Source organism: Schistocerca cancellata, chromosome 7, assembly GCF_023864275.1.
Source record: "Schistocerca cancellata isolate TAMUIC-IGC-003103 chromosome 7, iqSchCanc2.1, whole genome shotgun sequence".
In the NCBI taxonomy this organism is placed as follows: domain Eukaryota; kingdom Metazoa; phylum Arthropoda; class Insecta; order Orthoptera; family Acrididae; genus Schistocerca; species Schistocerca cancellata.
Window position 1 is genome coordinate 434138371 of NC_064632.1, and position 20981 is coordinate 434159351.

Here is a 20981-nt window from a genome sequence, read left to right on the forward strand (position 1 = left end):
TGTCAGCACAATGCAGCAAGACAGGAAGGGGTTCCCTGACTTCATAAAAAGAAAAACTGAAGAAAAGGGAGTACATAACAGGTTACAGAGGCAAGCAGATGGTAATGAAATGGAAGGACAAAAGAGGCATTGTTATGGTATACCGATGCCTCTTCTTTAGTCTACTTCTTGTTTCTTGTTTATCCCAGGTTCTTGAGATCTCTTGTGAAGAGAGACGATACAACATGTTCAGTAGTGGTGTGGGACAATCAATGAAGTTACACAACAGTTAGTAATTTAACTTTTGAAACAGCTGGTTTATTGGCATTTCTAGAAATAAAACCACTCTCACGCAGTCAGCAAATTTCTTGTAACAGTTTGTCTGTGTAATGGAACTTACTAAGTTGCAAATAGTTCTAACAAATTAATTAATCTGCATTACAATGTTGGTAAGCAACGTGATCAACAAGGTGATATGTGTCTCAATTAAAACAGAACCTCGATATTTTGAATAAACTTTCGGTTCATTTTTGTCAAAATCAGCACTTGTCTCAAAATTAATTTCTGACTTCATGCATTAAGTCCAAGTGCGTTTGCAACTACTTACTCGATTCACTGGATAGCTTGATCGCGCACTAGCATGTGACGAATTCCACATTGAGTGCACAGGTTTCAGTTTTACCTAATGGGCTAAATGACTCTTTCGCAGTAATGTGATGTCTCTATCTCACATAATGTCTAAATGAAACTGGATTTGTTTCCTTTTGAGTCAAAATCACAAAAAATAAAATTCACACTGCAGGTCAGCAAACTGTACATGCACACCTCTTGCACTCTAAGTGATAACTCATCTCAGAGTAAAAGCCGCACGTAAATTTGCACTTTTTCATGCGCACAAAATTCAAAACACCTTTACATTAAACAGATAAATTATGGCCAACAATTACTAATTAACATTTCCCATTCTGAATAAACTTCAAGAACTTGTATTTCATAATCAATAAAATTGTATCAGTTGAAAGAAACTATTAGTTTGCTCAAAAAGATTCAGATTACAGTCAATTCATGTCTGGATGACGTCATGAGTTGATACTTGGTTGGAATGAATGAAATACCTGTACTGAAAAATACTGTCCGTTGAGTAATTTACTGACTTTTATAACAAATTTCGTACCCCTTGCATTGCTACTATGGTCAGCACCTTCCATGACAATACTTTTTTAAATGTAAACTTGAAGAAGGGAATCATTCAAAAGCCACATATCATTGTTGACTAAAATAAGAATATGATTGGAGGGGAGGAGGGGGGGTGGGGGGGTTAGATAGGTGCGATTCTCAATTACAAAACTACCAGATGGCCAGTAGCAGGCTGAAAAAAAATGTTATCAGAAGCTTTCCCACCACTTGTTGTCCAATGCATGCTTCAGTGCATATGTTCTGTACAAGTAGCATGGTGCCGAACAAAGTAGAATGAGCTTCATGATTAATCTCGGCAAACAGTTGACCGTAGCTTCACAACAACAAGGGACATCCGTAGGATGCCCACCTCGAACACCGAAAGCAACACACCTTACTGCCAGGCATTTTCCAGACCTCCTTCCACCCACAATGAAGAAAGGTCAAACAAGGAGCTGTGCGGTGTGCACGAGAAAAGGCCTTCGCAAAGAAACTTTATACTGGTGTGCAGGATGCAAAGTTGTCTTGTGTGCAGCTCGTTGTTTTAAAATGTTTCACACTGAAAATGACTTGTAATATTGTGAAAATACAGTTTTGTTAACTTCTGCGATATATTTTATTCATTTCCACCCAGTATCAATTTAAATTTAAATTCAACGACAAAACATGAAGGACAACTTTCATGCGTGAGAACAGTATGCAGCACCACCACACGAGCACGCTGATGCGTGTTACCCACTGTGGAAGAGGTGTACGTGCGCAAATTACCCAGTTCACGGGCTAATGACCTGGCAGACAAGATTAATAGTAATCTCAGATGTTTTGTAGATGATGCTGTTACCTATAATGAATTACTGTAATTAAGAAGCTGCATAAATCTTGAGAAGATTTCAAAGTGCTGCAAAGATTGGCAACTTGCTTTAAATGTTCATAAATGTAAAATTTTGCACTTCATAAACTGAAAAAACATGTTATCCTATAATATCATTGAGAGACTGTTGGAATCAGCCAACTCATACAAATACCTGGGTGTAGCACTTCACAGGGATTTGAAATAAAATAATAATATAGTAGGTTGTAGACTTTGGTTTATTGATAAAATACTGGGGAAGTGCAGTCAGTCTACAAGGGAGATTGCTTTCAAATCACCTGTGCAACCAGTTCTAGGATATTGCTAAGGTGTGTGGGACCCAAATCAGATAGGAAACAGGGGATATTGAAAGTACACAGAAAAGGGCAGCATGAATAGTCACAGGTTTGTTTAAGTGTCACAGAGATACTGAAGGAACTAAACTGGCAGACTCTTGAAGACAGACATAAACTGTCCTGAGAAAGTCTATTAACAAAGTTCAAAGAACTGGCTTTAAGTGATTACTTTAGGATACACTACAACCTCTTGTGTTGTTGCTCACATAGGGATTGTGAGGATAAGACTAGAATAATTACTGCTTGCACAGAGGCATTCAGTCAATCATTCTTCCTGCACTCCATACATGAATGGAACAGGAAGTAACCCTATTAACTGGTACAATGGAATACACCCTCTGCCATGCACCCCATAGTGGTTTGCAGAGTATAGATGTAGATGTAGAATAATAGTAGAATAATGAGGTCCATAATATCAATACTAGAAGCAGTTAAGTTCATTAAACTTCACTGAAACTGACTGTTGCTCTGAAAGCGGTGAACAATGTTACTATCAGTTTTTCTTTACAAAATGCTGAGACATGCCAAAGTTCAGGTCCTATATAAGCTCTGCTGAATGTCCCCCCCCTATAGCACAATTCTGACCCCTCCAGCCAGTGTCTGTTGTGTGGTGCAGGTTTTGAGCAGCTGTTCACAAGGATGAAAACATATCTGGGCACAACCATTGACCTGGTGTTGCAAGAAATGAGATCCTTTCAGCCAGGTGACATACAGGCTGATTATAATTAAACTTTCAAAATGCTGTAGAAATAACACCACTGGTCAGAATGACATCAAATTACAAAAGAATATTTGCTATGACAGAAGGAAAAAAAGTTGTGTGAAAATTGATCAATATGTGCCAGAATACATAAAACACCTGTCATATGCCTGACCCATTGAAGTTGGTATAAACACACCAGGTACACAGCTTTTCCTCCTTTCGCGTCTGTAATGTTTGCTGTGACTGTCTAAATGCAGGATTGCACTCTGCTTGTAAAGCTGTATTAAAGGAATGATGACTGTGCACATGTCACTCTGCAGAAGTTCTGGACACTGAAGGGTTTGAAAAATGACATTGGTCTGATGACTGCTGTGGGTATGGAGAAAATTATTCGGAAATTTGAAAAGTTGTTTTTTTAGCCTGGCAGAGGGAGGAAATGAATTGATTCAATGTCAATGGAAGCAGTGGTCACAGCCATGCAGGAGGAGATGAGTGGTGGTGAGCAAATGTGTAATGCATGGAGAATTGCCCAAACATTGGACATATCCATGAGCACGGTGCGTAAAATCCTACGAAACATCCTTCTTTGATATCCATTCAAAATTACCCATGTGCCCAAGTTGCTTCCTGTTGGTCTGACAGCAAGAGACACCTTTGTTTTAGAATTTCTTTGGAAGCAGACAATGATTGGCTGTGGAAGATAGTGTGGACATATGAAACCCACTTCAATTTAACAGGATATGTTAGTACAAAGAACTGTCAAATATGGGCAATGGAAAATCCACATGCAAATCAACGAGTAACACTTCATCCTGAAAAGTCACTGTGTGGTGCAGGTTTATGGCATCATTTATCATATGACCATATTTTTTCAAAGAGAGGTGCCTTTGGTCCTGCTACCTGTACCGTCACTGATAAGCGCTATGAGTGTCTTTTGTGTAACCACATCATTCCACCTCTCCAACAGTGTGGATGGCACATCTCCACACATTGCAAATCCAGTTAAGCAGCTGCTGAAGCACCAGTTCAGAAATGCTAGGATTATCAGCCACCATTTCTGTACAGCCTAGCCATCCCTACGACTTGATCTTAATCCGTGTGACTTATGGCTGTGAGGCTGCCTTAAGTGTTCTGACTGCAAATTAGCTGCATTGAAGGCAAACATTGCGCAACACATTCTGAACATGACTCAGGAAACACTTTGATCAGTTGGGGAATGTGCTGTTTCTCAATTTCAACTTGTTGCAGAAAATGGTGGACAGCATATTGAACATGTTTTACACCAATCACACGGAAATCAATAATATGATTTGATTTTTATTAATGGTTTTTTTGTGCAGTTTTTGGTCTCAGGACAATTAAAAACTATGTGATTGATGGGTTTTATGTGGTCTTTGGCCTCAGGACAATTATAAACAGATTGTTCCCATCTGATGTGATATGACCTTTCCGTGATGGATGCGCTTACATAACTAACAGTATCACACTGAATAGTACAGTTTGTTTACTGTTGAATGTACACCTTAGGCATTTTTGTATGATTCATTTGTCATTTGTAGTCAACCACTAGTAAATTATAATGCTTACAGCACCATCTATTGCTACACTTCGTAACTCTTTATTGTTGTTCTGCCACACGTTTTCCCCCTTATCTGATAATATTCCATTGCAATTTGATGTCATTCTAATCAGTGGTGTTATTTCTACAGTAGTTTGAAAGTTTAACTTTAATTATAATCACCCTGTGTTTCTGTTGGTTCATGGCTCAGTCTTGGTGATCCCATGCTCACTGCAGCTGTAAATGAAGATGACGTTGGATCAACAAGGGAACATGTAGGGATTATCTGCTGCAGCACCCCATACTCATTTCATCATGTCTGCCTCAGATTGCCCCCTGTACTGCTTTATGTATAGGATAATTATATAACCTTTATGTTCTATGATGGTGTGGACTTCCAACACTTTGTTGCCTAATAGCAGTAGTACATGATCAAACAGCTTTGCCATTTCCGAAATGCTCACCCCAAGGTGCCAGCCATAACTATCTGCCCTTCGCCAAAGTCACTTATGTCAGTGAATATATCCATTTGTGGCAGATATTTTCAGTAGAATGATTTCCCATTCATCTCTGCTCTACTTAGGTACTTCCTTTACAGTGTTTTGTGGCTGATATGCAACCACATAGTATTCAGTCACACAATGGGCAGACCACACAAAGTTTTGACTCATTGATGTAACTGCATACTCATTTATGTTAGTGAGGTAAATATTTTTTTCTGCAGTGTTACTATGCTGTGATTTTTCACTTGATACCATAGTGAAATGTGCATTAATTTAGTAGTTTTTTACTGACTTATTCCATATTGTTAAGGTATGTAGGGTAAGTACCATGTGGAACACACGGCAAAATAAATTCTTGTAACTGTGAGAATCATAATCAGAATACAAACAATGAAAAGAGTAATGATAACCATTCACAATTTAGTTTCACAATGTCCTCCTTTTGAGCAACACCCCCCCCCCCCCCCCAACTTGCCCGCTTGCTCTCCATGCACACATACAAAAACATAATTTGGTCCTAGAATTGTGGTCTGAATGATATGTAGAAATGTCGTATTGAGGGTAAAAGCACCAAGGACCATGAGGGTGAAAGGTACTGATGAAGGTTGGGGGGAGGGGAGTCAGAGTAGAACAGCATAAAATGGTATTCATACAGGGAACACAGTGAGTGTTGTTGAATAGATGGATGATAAAAGCATTGAGGAAGTATGGGGCAGGGGAGGGGGGGGGGGGGAGGGGGCAGGAATGAGGACAGATATGGTAGTAGGTGTAGAATGAGAGTTAGTGGAAATTGGAAGATGTATTGTAAGAACAATTACTCACATATGCAGATCAGAAATTCAGAGAATCTGGGATCGTTGGCAGGGGACATGGTGCGAGAGGAAGGGGTGGAAAGGAGGATAGGAGCCAGATGGTCCAGTTGTGAAACTACCAGTAAAGTGGAGCATTTTGTGCTCAGTAGCATGCTCTGTCACTTGATGCTCAACTCCTCTTGTGGTCTCTGTTTGGGGAGATAAATTTGTTCAGATGGACAGTTAGCTCGTGTTCATGCACAAATAAATGGTTGTTCAGAAATTAGAACAGAATCAATATAATGTAGATACTTTGAAAGGTAATTCTGCCTGTGATGCGATGGGATACATCTGTGACAGAACTACAATATCATACTCTGAATGGGTTCATAGGACATTTTTGCATATGGTTCTTTCACATTGAATGACGAGGGGATGGGAGTAGATGTGACATAAAGATGGTTCAGAATGTTTTGTGATTGGGAGGTTATCAGGATACCAAGAGGGGGTAGAAGGACTGAGGGAATCACATTTCTCATTTCTGGGCACTATGAAAGGTAACTGAAGCTGCAGCGGAGGATATGATTAGGTTGTTAAAGTCAGATGTGATTTTGTGTAATAAGGGAGGTTGGAGGATGTCACTTGATTCATTAGCTGTTGGTTGGTGGATGCTGTTGAAGTACAGTATTAAGAGCATTTGTGAATATAGCATTGTGATCCAGGAATAGGGAAATGATACTGAAGATGCAGAAGACTCACTGGGCCACATTAACCCTACACAATATTTTTCCTTGTTATTCAACCACTAAATTTCTCCATGTTATTTGTTTGTGTTGCTTAATGGCATATCCTCCTCTGTCTGCTTCTACGTGGTATGTTATCTTCTTCAATCCAGACTATATTGTGTTGTTGTTGTTGTGCTATTTTCTTTAATGGATGAATAACTAAATTTGATTTGATGAGGAAGTTATCATTCTCTCTCTTTTTGACCCATTTGTGTCTGGCCTCAATTTTTTTAATGAGACGTGATGTGCTGTGTTCTTATGCTCCACATTCTTTCCATAGTATAATATGTTTTTTTTTTTTTTTTTACAGCATGCCAAAATAGAACACAAAAAGTTATTAAGGCCTCTTCAGAAAATAATTTACAGCCTTTCAAGGATAAGATGGAATTCTTTGTAACTAGAGGTAATAAAACATTATTGATTTGAGACCTGTAGATTTTAAAGTGCATTGTTTATGGAATATTAAAGTATGTTTGTTTCCTTGTAGCCAAGAAGCAGCTCCTTAGTGAAAAAGAAAATTTAGAAGAATGCAAGCAAAAGTAAGTGTAACTAAAATACATTTATCTATGAAATTATGTGCGTACCTATTTAGATTGCCTTAGCAAATCCACTAATATTCTATCCAGTTGTTCAGAGTTAGTCTGCACTGTTCTCAGCTCTCCACAGACCCAGGAGAATGGCAATCCACAGGGCTCCATATTAAGTTTCCTTCTTTTCTCATCACAATTAATGGTGTTGTAGCCTCCACTGGAGGTCATCCCTGCTCTCCAAGTGGATGATTTCTGTATTTTGGCTAGCTCTCTCTCTCTATGGCCTCTGTGGTGCAATGCTCCAGGGTGGCATCTGACACACTTCTGTCACCATTAAGTCTAGGGTTGTGCATAGCTGTTACTGTACTACGGTCCATCCTGATCTGGAGCTCTGTCTCAATGCCCAACACCTGATGGCATTCCCCCAGTTCAGTTTCTTTGCCTTCTTTTTGATAACAAGTTGACTTAGTTGCTCTGTATCTGCTTTCTGAAAGTTGGTTGTTTTTGTAAACTCAGTGTCCTTCACTTCCTTGCCCATACCTCTTGGTGTGTGGGTTGTTCGATTCTTTCCTACCTTTATCAGGCATTAGTTCTGTCCCATCTGGTCTGTGGTTGTTAAGTTTATGAATGAGCTGCTCCCCTTGGACTCTGTTCACCATTGTGGTATCTGTTTAGGCACCAGCGCTTTTTGCACTAGCCCTGTCAATAGTCTCCTGGATGATGCTGGGATCTCTCCCCCTTCTATTTCAGTGGTCCCAGCTCCTTGTTTGCTATGCCATCATTGTCCACTTTCCCGTGCTCACCCATCCTATTTGCACTGTGACCTTGTGACATCACCTGCCTGCTGCCCACCCTCAGGTGGGTCTACTGCTTTGGCTCCACCTCACTTCTCTCTGCCACGATTTCCATCACTCCTCCTTGTCTCTACGTCTCATCTCCTGACCACCCTCCTTGGTTAGTTCCTTGGCTGTGGATATGGACGGATCACTTTTGGGGTCCAAAATCCTCCATCGCTCCAATGGTGTCACATTATTTACTCCACATGCTTTTACATGAGTTCTGGAATGCTACTGTATCTTACACAAATGACTCTAAATCCACCAGTCACATGGGAATGCGTTCATGTCTTCTGTTGGTATGGAACATCATCTCTTGATTGCCACATGTCAGATGTTTCCCACAGAACTGATGGCCATCCACCGGCTGTTTGGTTTACTTAACATTCCTCCCTCACCCAAGTTTTGTTATGTTTGGTTTGTCAAATTGTGAAAATGAATTATGATGACTGAAGCTTATATGAGTATAATGAGACAGTTATGTTTATTGTTTCTTGGTTTAGAGAAGCTGTGATGTCATGGGTGAGGTATATGAATTATATTCAAAGCACATTTCTATTAGGTGTAGAAAAATGATATTTAGGGTACTATGGAGACATGTGGAGGCTATGGAGAAATATTTTGTGAGATTTCTGCTGTTGTGATAAAGCTTATGTAGTTTACTAGCGATATTAAGGTGACATTTTGTGATGTATTCTGTGATGTCTATAGTCATTATAACAGTGGTAGGATGATGTTGTGTTAATGACTTGTGATTTGTTTTACTCTTATTTGTGACAGTGTACTGCATGGTTTTGGATAATACTTAAGTTGAATTTATGCTATCTGTTGAACTACATTTTTGTTCTATGGTTACATTGTGCTTTTGATGATGACTGCAGTGCACTGACAAATTTGTGGCTGGGAATTCCAGTTGGTAGCTTTATTGTGTTGAATGTAGCGTTGGAATGAGAGAAATTGCTAGGATAACTCATGAGAAGTGCTGAATATAATGTTGCAGCTGATGATATATATATATATATATATAAACTACAGAATCTGTCTGATGTATTAACTGCATATCTGGAAATAAATAAAAATGAATTATCACTATCAGAAAAATACTAAGAATAATTCATAGTTTCAGTATAATTAATATTAAAAAAATGAACTTGGCCATTACATATTGCACCTCTAATTATTATGCAAGGTTATCTTAATAAATTTGTTTTAGTAGAAAAGAAGGAATAGTCGGTGCTTTTTTCAGTACTGTAGAGCCTCACTTAACAAGCACCTCCAATAACACACGATTCACATAATGAGACTTAATGAGCGATGTTTCACATAATGGGTGGTGGTGGTGGTGGTGGTGGTGGTGGTGGTGGTGGTGGTGGTGATTTAATGTGATGTCACCTGTCTTTCACACGTGGTGGGAGAATGTTTAACAATATGAACACCTTTTGTAAATGAATAGTGTCTTCAGTACGTACTGCAGTCTGAGTTTAGCACTCTTTTTGGTATCATCTTAGTGCAGCTTGTGATTACACATTTTTGTAAATTTGTGTTCACACAGTGTTATTTTTTTGTTTGCAAATTTTAATAACCTTCACTGAAATGTTCCTGAAGATAAAGCTGCAAGAAGATGAGTATAAGAGAGAGAAAATGAGCTTATAAATGAAATTAAAATCATTGAAAATGTGAACATGGTTTGAGCGTTGCTGATTTAGCATGCACATACAGTTGGTCTACATCGACTATTTGTACTATCCTTAAGGAGGAGGACAATATTAAGGAAACAGATGCTTCAAAGGAAGTGACAGAGTATCTAAACAATGGTTTTGTATTCTAAATGATGTCAGAAGGTTGCTCCTTATATGTATCAATAAAAAGCAATTGCAAGGAAACACTATTAATGAGAACATCATTTGTGAGAAGGCGAGAAAGATTTTTGCTGACCTCATTAAGAAGATACCAGGATCATCAGTGGACAAAGCTGTGGGTGGTTTCAGGAATTTAAGAGAAGAACTGGTGTCCACAGCATTGTGAGGCATGGCAAAACAGCCAGCTCTGACACAAAGACAGCAGAGAACATAACCAACTACTTCAAGATGCTCATACGTTCTGAGGATTATCTGCTGCAACAGGTTTTTAATTGTGACAAGAGGGGTCTATTCTGGAAAAAATGTTGAAGCATACCTTTATAATAGCAGAGCAGACTGCATTGCTGGTCATAAACCAATGAAAGACCGTCTAACACTGCTATTCTGTTTAAAAGCAGGCAGTGATTTGAAAATTAAAGCAGTTCTTGCTTATCATTCAGAAACTCCATGAGCCTTCAAGAAATGTCAAGTCCAGAAGGGCAGGTTAAATGTGATGTGGAGGTCCAATAACAAGGCTTAGGTGCCAAGTGATCTTTTTTGTCATTGGATCAATGAAGTGCTTGGTCCTTCTGTGAAAAAGTATTTGCTTGAGATGAATCTACCACTCCATGTCTTGTTATGGACAATGCTCCTGCCCATTCTCCAGGCCTACAAGACCATCTCCTTGAAATATTTCAATTCCTCTGAACACCACTCCATTACTCCTACCTATGCACCAGCAGATTATTCCTAACTTTAAGAAGCTCTACACTAAAGCAGTCTTTGAGCGTTGCTTTGAGTTGACTGAAGTTACCAAGATCACTCTGAGACTTTTGGAAATATCACTTCAAAACTGTTGGCTATGCCAAGATAACAGAAAAGGCATGGGAAGGGTTTATCAAGACAACTCTCACTTCTGCTTGGCAGAAGCTTTGTCTGGAGTGTGTTGCTGAATGTGACTGAGGCATTTGAGTCAGTACCTGTGGAGCCTGTAGTCAAAGAGATTGTGCCTTTGGCCAAGAACATGGGACTAGAAGTGGATAACAAAGATATTGACAAGCTTATGGAAGATCACAGTCAAGAAATGACCACTGAAGAGCTTATGAAGTTGCAGTGTTTTTCACAGCAGAAAGTTGTGGAGAGGGGTTCTTCTTCTTCAGAGGAAGAGGAGGAGGGGGTAACAGCAAAGCAGCCATCTTCTGGTATAATAAAAGAAAGGTTGAAAGCATGTGAGTCAGTTGCATCATACATTGAAAATCATCACCCCAATGAAGTAGTGGCTATGCCTACTACAAATTTATTTGACAATAATGATCTGCCACATTTTCATCACATATTGAAGCATTGGCAGAAACAAATGACTACAGATAGATTACTAGTAGAAAAGAATTAGTTATGTGTTGTGAGTATGTGTGTGTAATTTTCTTTGAATAAATGGCATGAATAAGATAAAACTTTTAGTACCTTTTCTGCATTGAATGCATCATCATATTTTCCATTAAATTATATGGGTAAATAGTCTTGCTTAATGAGTGTTTCACACTAAGAGTTAGACTCTGGAATGAATTTCGCTCACTACACAAGGTTCCACTGTATTACTTTATACAGTATGTGCATTTTGTATAGGCTACAGGATGAAGATATTCTTTGAAAATGTAATTTTTCTGAACAGCTGACTAACTGGAAACTTGGCACTATTGCTGTGAAACTCAAATATTTTTTCTGCTGTCTTATAAAAGCCCCCAAGTTTCATTTGTCAGATTTCTCAAGCAGAGGGAAGTAAAAAAAATGAAAAGATGGGAGGAATTGGGTTAACCTCATAACACAGTTTTACTGTTTCAAAAGAACTTCCTGATTCATTCATTAGCAGTCAGGAAGTTGTGGGTTGGTGAAGGTGATTATGTACCTTTTGGTAATAAATGAGAAGTAGAAGGTTTTACGTGTCAGTTTTACTGATTTTTATTGTATTTTAAATAGATTTACTTTGTTACCTCAAGGTGAATTATCACAATACATATTTAGTAATTAGTATTGTTTTCATGCTTATGTTTTTTTTCTTCTGCAAAAGATGTCTGCAGGGAGAAGGGTGCAGAGGATAGAGTTTCCAAATATTAAAGTTTTCTCAAAATGTAATTTACCATAGTTATCAGATATTAGTCTTAACAATTTTCCTATGATAAAAGATGTTGCTTTGATAGTTGCACTAAGCTGAAACAAATTAACTTCATTGACTATGCTATTTGTCTTATAGTTGGTAGGGATTTTTTATCAAACAAATTGTAGGTTTATCATCACTTTGTGTTCAGAAGTTGTGTTTCTGCCATATAAAAGGAATTTATAATTTTTCTATTTGGTTTCACTCGGAATAGTAAAGTCATTTTCAACTGTTATTTTTAGCATCTTCCCCATATTTTTTTCCTTTTTAATTTAATGAGAGACATGCACCCAGACTGAGCATTAATGTAAAAGTCTATACAAACTTTTTTTTTCAAGTCATATTAGTCCTTGCAGTAGTCCATTATGGTTATTGTTATCTTTGTACATGTTTTAATGTAGTATCTCTTACACTATTGTTCACATAATGCACATTTAAATTCTTCACTCAGTTCTTGGAATTTAATGTTGACTCATATTTTAAGATGTAATCCATACATTGCAAGTCTTTTACTTACATGCTCCTGGTTTCTACTCCAAGTGTCATCCATCATGGCTGGTGTGTTGTAGGACACCATGTCTTCTGCCTCCTCTTCCAGTCCATAGTTTCAATCAGTTTCTGATATGGTCCAGTGGAAGGTAGCTGGTTTTGAAATCTAATGTCCTGTGTGAAATAAATCTCTTGTGAGTTCATACTTAAGTTGGGATAGCACTACTTTTACCACTTGTAGATCCATTTCACAAAAATCATCTTACTTTTTTTATTCTTTTCATATAGCTGATCTTAATTTTGATTCCCTTTATGAATGTGAAATTTCTCCGTTACCTCTTTCTAAATCTACATACAAACTCTGCAAATGGTGGAGGATACCATATGTTAATGTTACTTCACACTCCAGTTGTGTATGGAGCACAGGAAGAATGACTGCTTAAATGCCTCCTTGCATGCTGTAATTAGTATAATGTTTTGTTCATGGTACCTACGGGAGCAATATATAGAGGGATGAAGAATGATTCTGGATCCTTAACGTAATGCTGGTCCTTTAAACGTAGTAAGTAGGCTTTCACAGAATAAATGGCACATATATTAAAGGGTTTGCCAATTTAGATTTCTCAGAAATTGTGTGACACTCTCCGGTGAGAGAGACAAACAGTTGGCCATTTATGCCACTCTTCTTTGACATGTTCGTTGAAAACAATGATGTCTCCAGGTTTGAACTAGGTTTCAGGCTACCTTCTACAGCATCACTTAAATTTTAATTTGACTTTGGTTATCAGCTGGTGTTTTTACTACCGGTACTCATTCTCATCAGATTTGTCGATATTTTGTTCCTTGTTGTGTGGTTGAAGTCTTTCTTTTTGCTGTAAATCCCATGTAAGTATTCAGTTTTTTGATTCTATTTATGCAACATTGCTATTCCTGAGATTTAAATTGCTGACATGGGCTCTTTCTCTTGTTCAGTTCATTACTTACTCACTAGTTTGGTTAATTAAGTTTAGCCTGACAATTCTGTAGTTCTTATACGTAGACTCAATAATAGAATGACGATTTCCAGTAAATACACAACTTCATGCACTACTTCAGGGCTCCTAATCTCTCCCCCTTCTCCTTAGCTCAACTTGTACCCCAAAAAGGCACTGAATTATTCAGTTATAACATTTATCTATCAAAATGCTACGATATTAATGGTTGTTGGTTGTACTGTAATCCTGAATTGTTGCTGTATGTTTGTGATACTTGATAGTGTAATGTCTGATGTTAATTACCAATATTAACCATTGCTTGAGTATGTCTAGAATGTTTGAACCTAATAAGTGCAAAAACTTCAGCAGCTGTTGTTCAAACTTGCACATAATTTTTCAGCAGCAGTCATTGAGTACATAATGGCTCTGGAAAAATATTCAGTGCTTTACACTAAAGAGCCAGAGAAACTGGTACACCTGCCTAATATCATGTAGTGCCTCCATGAGCATGCAGGAGTGCTTCAACACAACATGACATGGACTCAACTAATGTCTGTAGTGGTGTTGGAGGGAACAGACTCCATGAATCCTGCAGGGCTGTCCATAAACTTGTAAGAGTACAAGGGGTTGGAGCACAGCATGTTGCAAGGCATCACAGATATGCTCAATAATGTTCATGTCTGGGGAGTTCGATGGCCAGAGGAAGTGTTCAAGCTCAGAAGAGTGTTCCTGCAGTCACTCTGTGGCAATTCTGGACATGTGGGGTGTCGCAATACCCTGCTGGAATTGCCAGTGTCTGTCGGAATGCACAATGGATATGAATGGATGCAGGTGATCAGACAGGATGCTCATGTACATGCCACCTGTTAGTCATATCTAGACATATAATGGGTCCCACATCACTCCAACTGCACACACCACACACAATTACAGAGCCTCCATCAGCTTGAACAGTCCCCTGCTGAGATGCAGAATCCATGGATTCATGAGGTTGACTCCATACCCACACATGTCCATCCACATGATACAACTTGAAGCAAGACTCAGACAACCAGGCAACATTTTTTTCAGTCATCAACAGTCTGATGTCAGTGTCAATGGGCCCAGACAAGATGTAAAGCAGTGTGTCATGCAGTAATCAAGGGTACACGAGTGGGTCTTCGCCTCTGGAAGCAGATATCGATGATGTTTCATTGAATGGTTCACATGCTGCCACCTGCTGATGATGGGTCAGCATTGAAAACGGCAGCAATTTGTGGAAGGTTTGCGCTTCTGTCATGGTGAATGAGTCTCTTCAGCGATCATTGGTCTTGTTCTTGCTGGATCTTTTTCCAGTCGCAGTGATGTCGCAGTGATGTCGGAGATGTGATGTTCGCGGTACACTCGTGAGATGGTCATACTGGAAAATCCCCACTTCAACACTAGCTCAGAAATGCTGTCACACATAGCTTGTGTGCTGACTATAGCAACATGTTCAAACTCACTTGAGTCTTATAACCTGCCAGTGCAGCAGCAGCCAGCAGTAACCAATCTAAAATCTGCACCAGACACTTGTTGTCTTATATAGGCGTTGCTTACCACAGCGCTGTGTTCTGCCTGTTTACATATCTCTCTGTTTAAGTACGCATGCCTATACTAGTTTTTTTTTTCCAGTGTATTTAGTAGCAAGTTGCACTGTATCATATGCATGGATCACTTAACCGTTACAAACTATAAGTTACAGTTTAAGTTATATGGAAGCAGCTAAGAGGAACATTATTCACGAAATAAAAATACTTGTTAAACATTGTGAGCAGCTGAATTCCTAATGCAGAGAAATTTGTTTGATGGTGAAATTAAAGAAAATTGTATGTCCATACATATAATGGATTTTAATGGTTGATGATTTCCCTGCTACATTGAGACATTATTTTGTCCCTCTTAATGGCTTCTTAAGTTTATTACAATCTTACATTGATAGCGCTTCATCACATCATGGATTGATTCACATCATGGATTGATTTGCATGTGTGCAAACATAATAAGTGTTTCCATTATTTAGAGACTAAACAGTGATTAAGTAATTTAGATGAATACCCAATGTACTACTGATATTGTTACTTAAAAAAAGAAATGCTTATTTTCCTGTATGTGTTACATATACTTATGATTAATCTGTTCTGCATTCTTTAGATTTTATGGCACTATGGATTTTTATCAATACCATCCAAAAGGTAAAAAAGAAGATGTAACACCTAAAGATTTCTTTGCTTTGTGGCTACCATTCTGCCGTGATTTCAAGGATATCTGGAAGAAAGAGCAGCAAAGATTAATAAAGGAAAAGTAAGCAAAAAATTTATTAAATGAAACTACTCTAACAATGAAAATTCCAGGGTGCATATGCCAGTTTATTCAAACATATTACAAACATGTAGTTTTGATTAGAATTCTCATAGTCAATTTGAAACAACCCTGCAAAATCATTTTTACAGAAATTAATTGCTAATAGTGAATTTTAATTTCTGTATTATTCCCAAATTTTGACGCAAAAGTCTCTCTTTGAAGATGAATTCAGTTAAAAATTCATCATGTAATATAGATAGATTTACTAATGTGACCACATTGATGATATTTAGAAATTGATTTGTTTTCACCACCACCACTTCATGGAGTAAGCTGCACGACCTGTTGCAGAAACCATTTTATCTTAAGACGTCTGATACTTTGCTGTCCAGTGGGCTTGTTGTTGTTGTGGTCTTCAGTCTTGAGACTGGTTTGATGCAGCTCTCCATGCTACTCTATCCTGTGCAAGCTTCATCATCTCCCAGTACCTACTGCAACCTACATCCTTCTGTATCTGTTTAGAGTATTCATCTCTTGGTCTCCCTCTATGATTGTTACCCTTCACGCTGCCCTCCAACACTAAATTGGTGATCCCTTGATGCCTCAGAACTTGTCCTACCAACTGATCCCTTCTTCTGGTCAAGTTGTGCCACAAACTTCTCTTCTCCCCAATCCTATTCAATACTTCCTCATTAGTTATGTGATCTACCCATCTAATCTTCAGTATTCTTCTATCGCACCACATTTAGAAAGCTTCTATTCTCTTCTTGTCCAAACTATTTATCGTCCATGTTTCACTTCCATAGACGGCTACACTCCATACAAATACTTTTAGAAATGACTTCCTGACACTTAAATCAATATTCGATGTTAACAAATTTCTCTTCTTCAGAATCTCTTTCCTTGCCATTGCCAGTCTACTTTGTATATCCTCTCTACTTCGACCATCATCAGTTATTTTGCTCCCCAAGTAGCAAAACTCCTTGATTACTTTAAGCGTCTCATTTCCTAATCTAATACCCTCAGCATCACCCGACTTAATTCGCCTACGTTCCATTATCCTTGTTTTGCGTTTGTTGATGTTCATCTTATATCCTCCTTTCAAGACACTATCCATTCCATTCAACTGTTCTTCCAAGTCCTTTGCTGTCTCTGAGAGAATTACAATGTCATCGGCGAACCTCAAAGTTTTTATTTCTTCTCCATGGATTCTAATACCTATTCCAAATTATTCTTTTGTTTCCTTTACTGCTTGCTCAATATACAGATTGAACAACATGGGGAGAGGCTACAACCCTGTCTCACTCCCTTCCCAACCACTGCTTCCCTTTGATGTCCCTCGACTCTTATAACTGCCATCTGGTTTCTGTACAACTTGTAAATAGCTTTTCGCTCCCTGTATTTTACCCCTGCCACCTTCAGAATTTGAAAGAGAGTATTCCAGTCAACATTGTCAAAAGCTTTCTCTAAGTCTACAAATGCTAGGAATGTATGTTTGTCTTTCCTTAATCTAGCTTCTAAGATAAGTCGTAGGGTCAGTATTGCCTCACGTGTTCCAATATTTCTACGGAATCCAAACTGATCTTCCCCAAGGTCGGCTTCTACCAGTGTTTCCATTCGTCTGTAAAGAATTCATGTTAGTATGTTGCAGCTGTGACTTATTAAACTGATAGTTCGGCAATTTTCATATCTGTCAACACCTGCTTTCTTTGGGATTGGAATTATTATATTCTTCTTGAAGTCTGAAGGTATTTCGCCTGTCTCATACATCTTGCTCACCAGATGGTAGAGTTTTGTCAGGACTGGCTCTCCAATGGTCTTATAACATGGGAATTCTAGGCAAATGATCATGCTACATTCTTTCTACATCATTACACCAGTTGTCATTTTTTTTTTGTTTTGCTTTCCAAATCAAAAATCTATACCTGTTTTCTTATTTCTCTATATTGTATTCTGTCCATCAGCGAGCTGCCTTTGACTGCCCTGAGTAGTTTCATTTCAGCTGACACAATTTTCCTTCTGTCTCTCTGCAAGATTAGAATCGTCTCCCTACCATATACTACTACTTGTACTGCTATTTTTTTGTAAGACTTAAGCTTAGTTTCCCTTCAGGTTCTATATTTCTGAGTTTTGGGAATTCCTCCACATACATGCTTAAATTTGCAAAGTTTTTTCATGTTACAATAAATTGTTAGGGTTATTTCACATCTGAGATAACAACTTTTTACTTTCTGTAGCCTCTGAACATACTATTTTAAGTTTATTGAACATAAGAACTAGATGGCTCAAGATGTGGTTGCAGTGGAAATTCTACAGAAATGACAGCCTACCCTTACAGTTTTAAGCATTGATTGTGGGATACAAGCATTCTTTTCTTTTACAGTCAAGTCTTCATTTTATTTTATATTTGGTTCCACAGTTATTTTTTCACTTTATTGTTGAATATGTACTGAAATATACCTTTAAAGTGTCTTAGTTTGTCACATACTGAAAAGAATGAAGACAGAGAAACAAAAAATTTCCTTCAGGAGAGGGATCCCCCAGTACAAATGGGAGACGGGTAGGGGGGGGGGGGGGAGGGACAGAGATAGGTGGGAGGGAGGGAGGAGCAGAGGGAAGGGGCACAGCAGAGGAGCAGAGAAGGGGAAAAGAAAGGTGTATGCACTGGCAGAGAGTAGCACTCAGTGAGGGTGAGGGGACATGAAATGGAAGCAGGTGATAGCATAGTGGAGGTGTAAACTGTTCGGTGGAGGGTTTGATGACAGTAGGTTACTGTATGCTGAGGCCAGGATGATTTTGGAACAGAGAATGTGTTGCAAGGATAACTCCCATCTATGTAGTTCAGAAAAACTGTTGGTGGATGGAAGCATCAAGATTGCTCAGGTTATGAAGCAATCACTGAAATAAAGGATGTTATTTTCAACTGCATGTTGTATCACAGGGTGGTTCACTTTGCTCTTGGGCACAGTGTGGCTGTGGCCATTCATCCTGGTGGACAGCTGACTGGTAAGTATACCAATATAACAAGCTGTGCTATGACTGCAGCTGAGCTGGTATATGTTACAGCTGCTTTCACAGGTGACCTGGCCTTTGACAGGGTAGGATAAGCCTGTAACAGGACTAGATTGGGAAGTTCAGGATGAATGGATTGGGTAGGTCTTGCACCTGGGTCTTCCACAGGGATTTGGTCCCTGTGGCAAGGGTTTGGGATTGTGAGGAGCATAGGGGTGGACTAGGATGTTGTGGAGATTGAGTGGGCAAAGAAACCTCAGTTTGGGAGGGGTGGGAAGCACCTTTGGTAGTATGTCTCTCATTTCAGGGCATGGTTGAAGCATAATAATTGTGTCAACAGCTGATTTAGTGGCATTTTCAAGTTAGACTACTTTCTACTATCCTCATTTTAATTTTATTGGTGTTCACTGTACAAACTCTTTTTGGGGCACTATTCTTTCTGTAATTGATCTTCCAAGACTTTTACTGTCTCTGAATTTTAGTGTCTTTTTCAAATTATTCCTATGTTTCCTTCACTGCTTTCCCTTTAAGCAGATTGAATCAAATTGGGATTGGCTACAGTAATGTCTCAATCCCTTCTCAACTACTGTTTCCTTTTCATATTCCTCAACTTTGAAAACTGTCAGGTTTTTCCACAAGTGGTAAATAACTTCTCACTCTTAATACTGCATCCGCAATAACCTTAAGATCTCAAAGAATATATTTTAATTGAAGTTGCGTGAAGTTTTATACAAAATGCAGATACTATAAATATGGGTTTGCTTTTCTGTAGACTATCTTCTTAGATAAGTTGCAGGGTCAGTATTGCCTTGCATGTTCATACATTTCCTTGGAACTCAAACTGATCTTCACCCAGATCAACTTCTAACTGTCAATCTCAGTGAGAAGGGTGGACTAAGAAGTAAAGTCAGATACAGAAGTAATAAGGGTACAGGGGAGGGGAAATGAGCTAAGAGCACCCAAATCCCTAGAGTATAATAGTCAACAAATTGTACAGTACTTTGCAGTAATGCCAGCTGGTAAATGACAGATTAATTTCACATGAAACCCTGCCGTTAATGTAGCTGGTGGTGAAGGTGGAGTACATAGTTGTGGGTTCACAAGGGCAGGTTTTACAGTAGCATTGGTTTCATGAGCAAAAATCTTCAGACACAAGTGTGACATACCTGAGAATGTAATTGATTGTATAATGATGATGCAGAAGGCAGGAAGATGACAGACTGATCTGGCATGGAGTAGGGAGGATTTTAGGGAAGGAGGCTGATTATTATAGACTTGTAACTTGAATTCAGATTCAGCTATTTGTCTTTCATGGTCAACTGAACAGAGATGTTGGTTGATTGAGACTATGAGTTGGGCTCCTAACATTTGCCTGATTGTATCACTAGGTGCATTTGTCTTTGACTAATTCATTTTCTTTATTTTAGTATTTAAAGCTTTAGAAGGATCTACTTACTTTGGTTGTGGAATACCATTTTGGTCTTCAGCATCTTCCGGCCAATGGTGAATAGCATTAAGTATGCTGTATGCCTGCAAAAGACAGAGATCTGGGTTTGAGGCCATGCACAGTACACAGTTTTAATATTATAAAGGTTCATGTCTTCTGGTGGCAACTACTAATAAGAAAGTATTGGGGTTTTCATATCCTGAAATTCTGTTAGAGACATTTCTGTGTAAGAGTTGCGCCTTGATTCTCTCTTCGTTACTTGGCAACCAGTAAATTTTGGACTTAATTACTTACTCAAGTTCATAATAATAGATTGTAGTTTTATTTTGTGTTTATAATTTTTCAAAATCACTTGTATCCAATGAACTAATGTCATGTGTGTTTTGGAAATTATTAAAAATTGCAGTATTGATGATGGTTTCTAAGGTCTTTCAAAATCATTTCATAATTTTTTGTGACAGGTCAGGATGTTAGGAAAAACTGAATGAACTATGTGAACATTGATCAAACAATGGAAAATCCAGAGCGGAATGTAACGATATTATGAAAAGAAAAGCTGCTACTCACAATATAGCGTAGATGCTGAGCCGCAGACAGGCACAAGAAAAAGATACTTACAAAATAGCTTTCAGCTAGCAAGGCCTTCATAACACACACACACACACACACACACACAC

The 20981-nt window shown here is 38.5% G+C and overlaps 1 protein-coding gene across 1 annotated transcript in view; it reads left to right on the forward strand.

Annotated features, from left to right (window-relative positions):
- The window catches only part of LOC126092813 (formin-2-like), a 209990-nt gene that overhangs the window by 167326 nt on the left and 21683 nt on the right, over positions 1 to 20981 (forward strand). The window contains exons 12-14 of the mRNA XM_049908542.1: positions 7012 to 7104; positions 7189 to 7240; positions 15696 to 15845. Coding sequence (XP_049764499.1) covers positions 7012 to 7104; positions 7189 to 7240; positions 15696 to 15845 — 295 coding nt within the window. The remainder of the gene's footprint in view (positions 1 to 7011; positions 7105 to 7188; positions 7241 to 15695; positions 15846 to 20981) is intronic.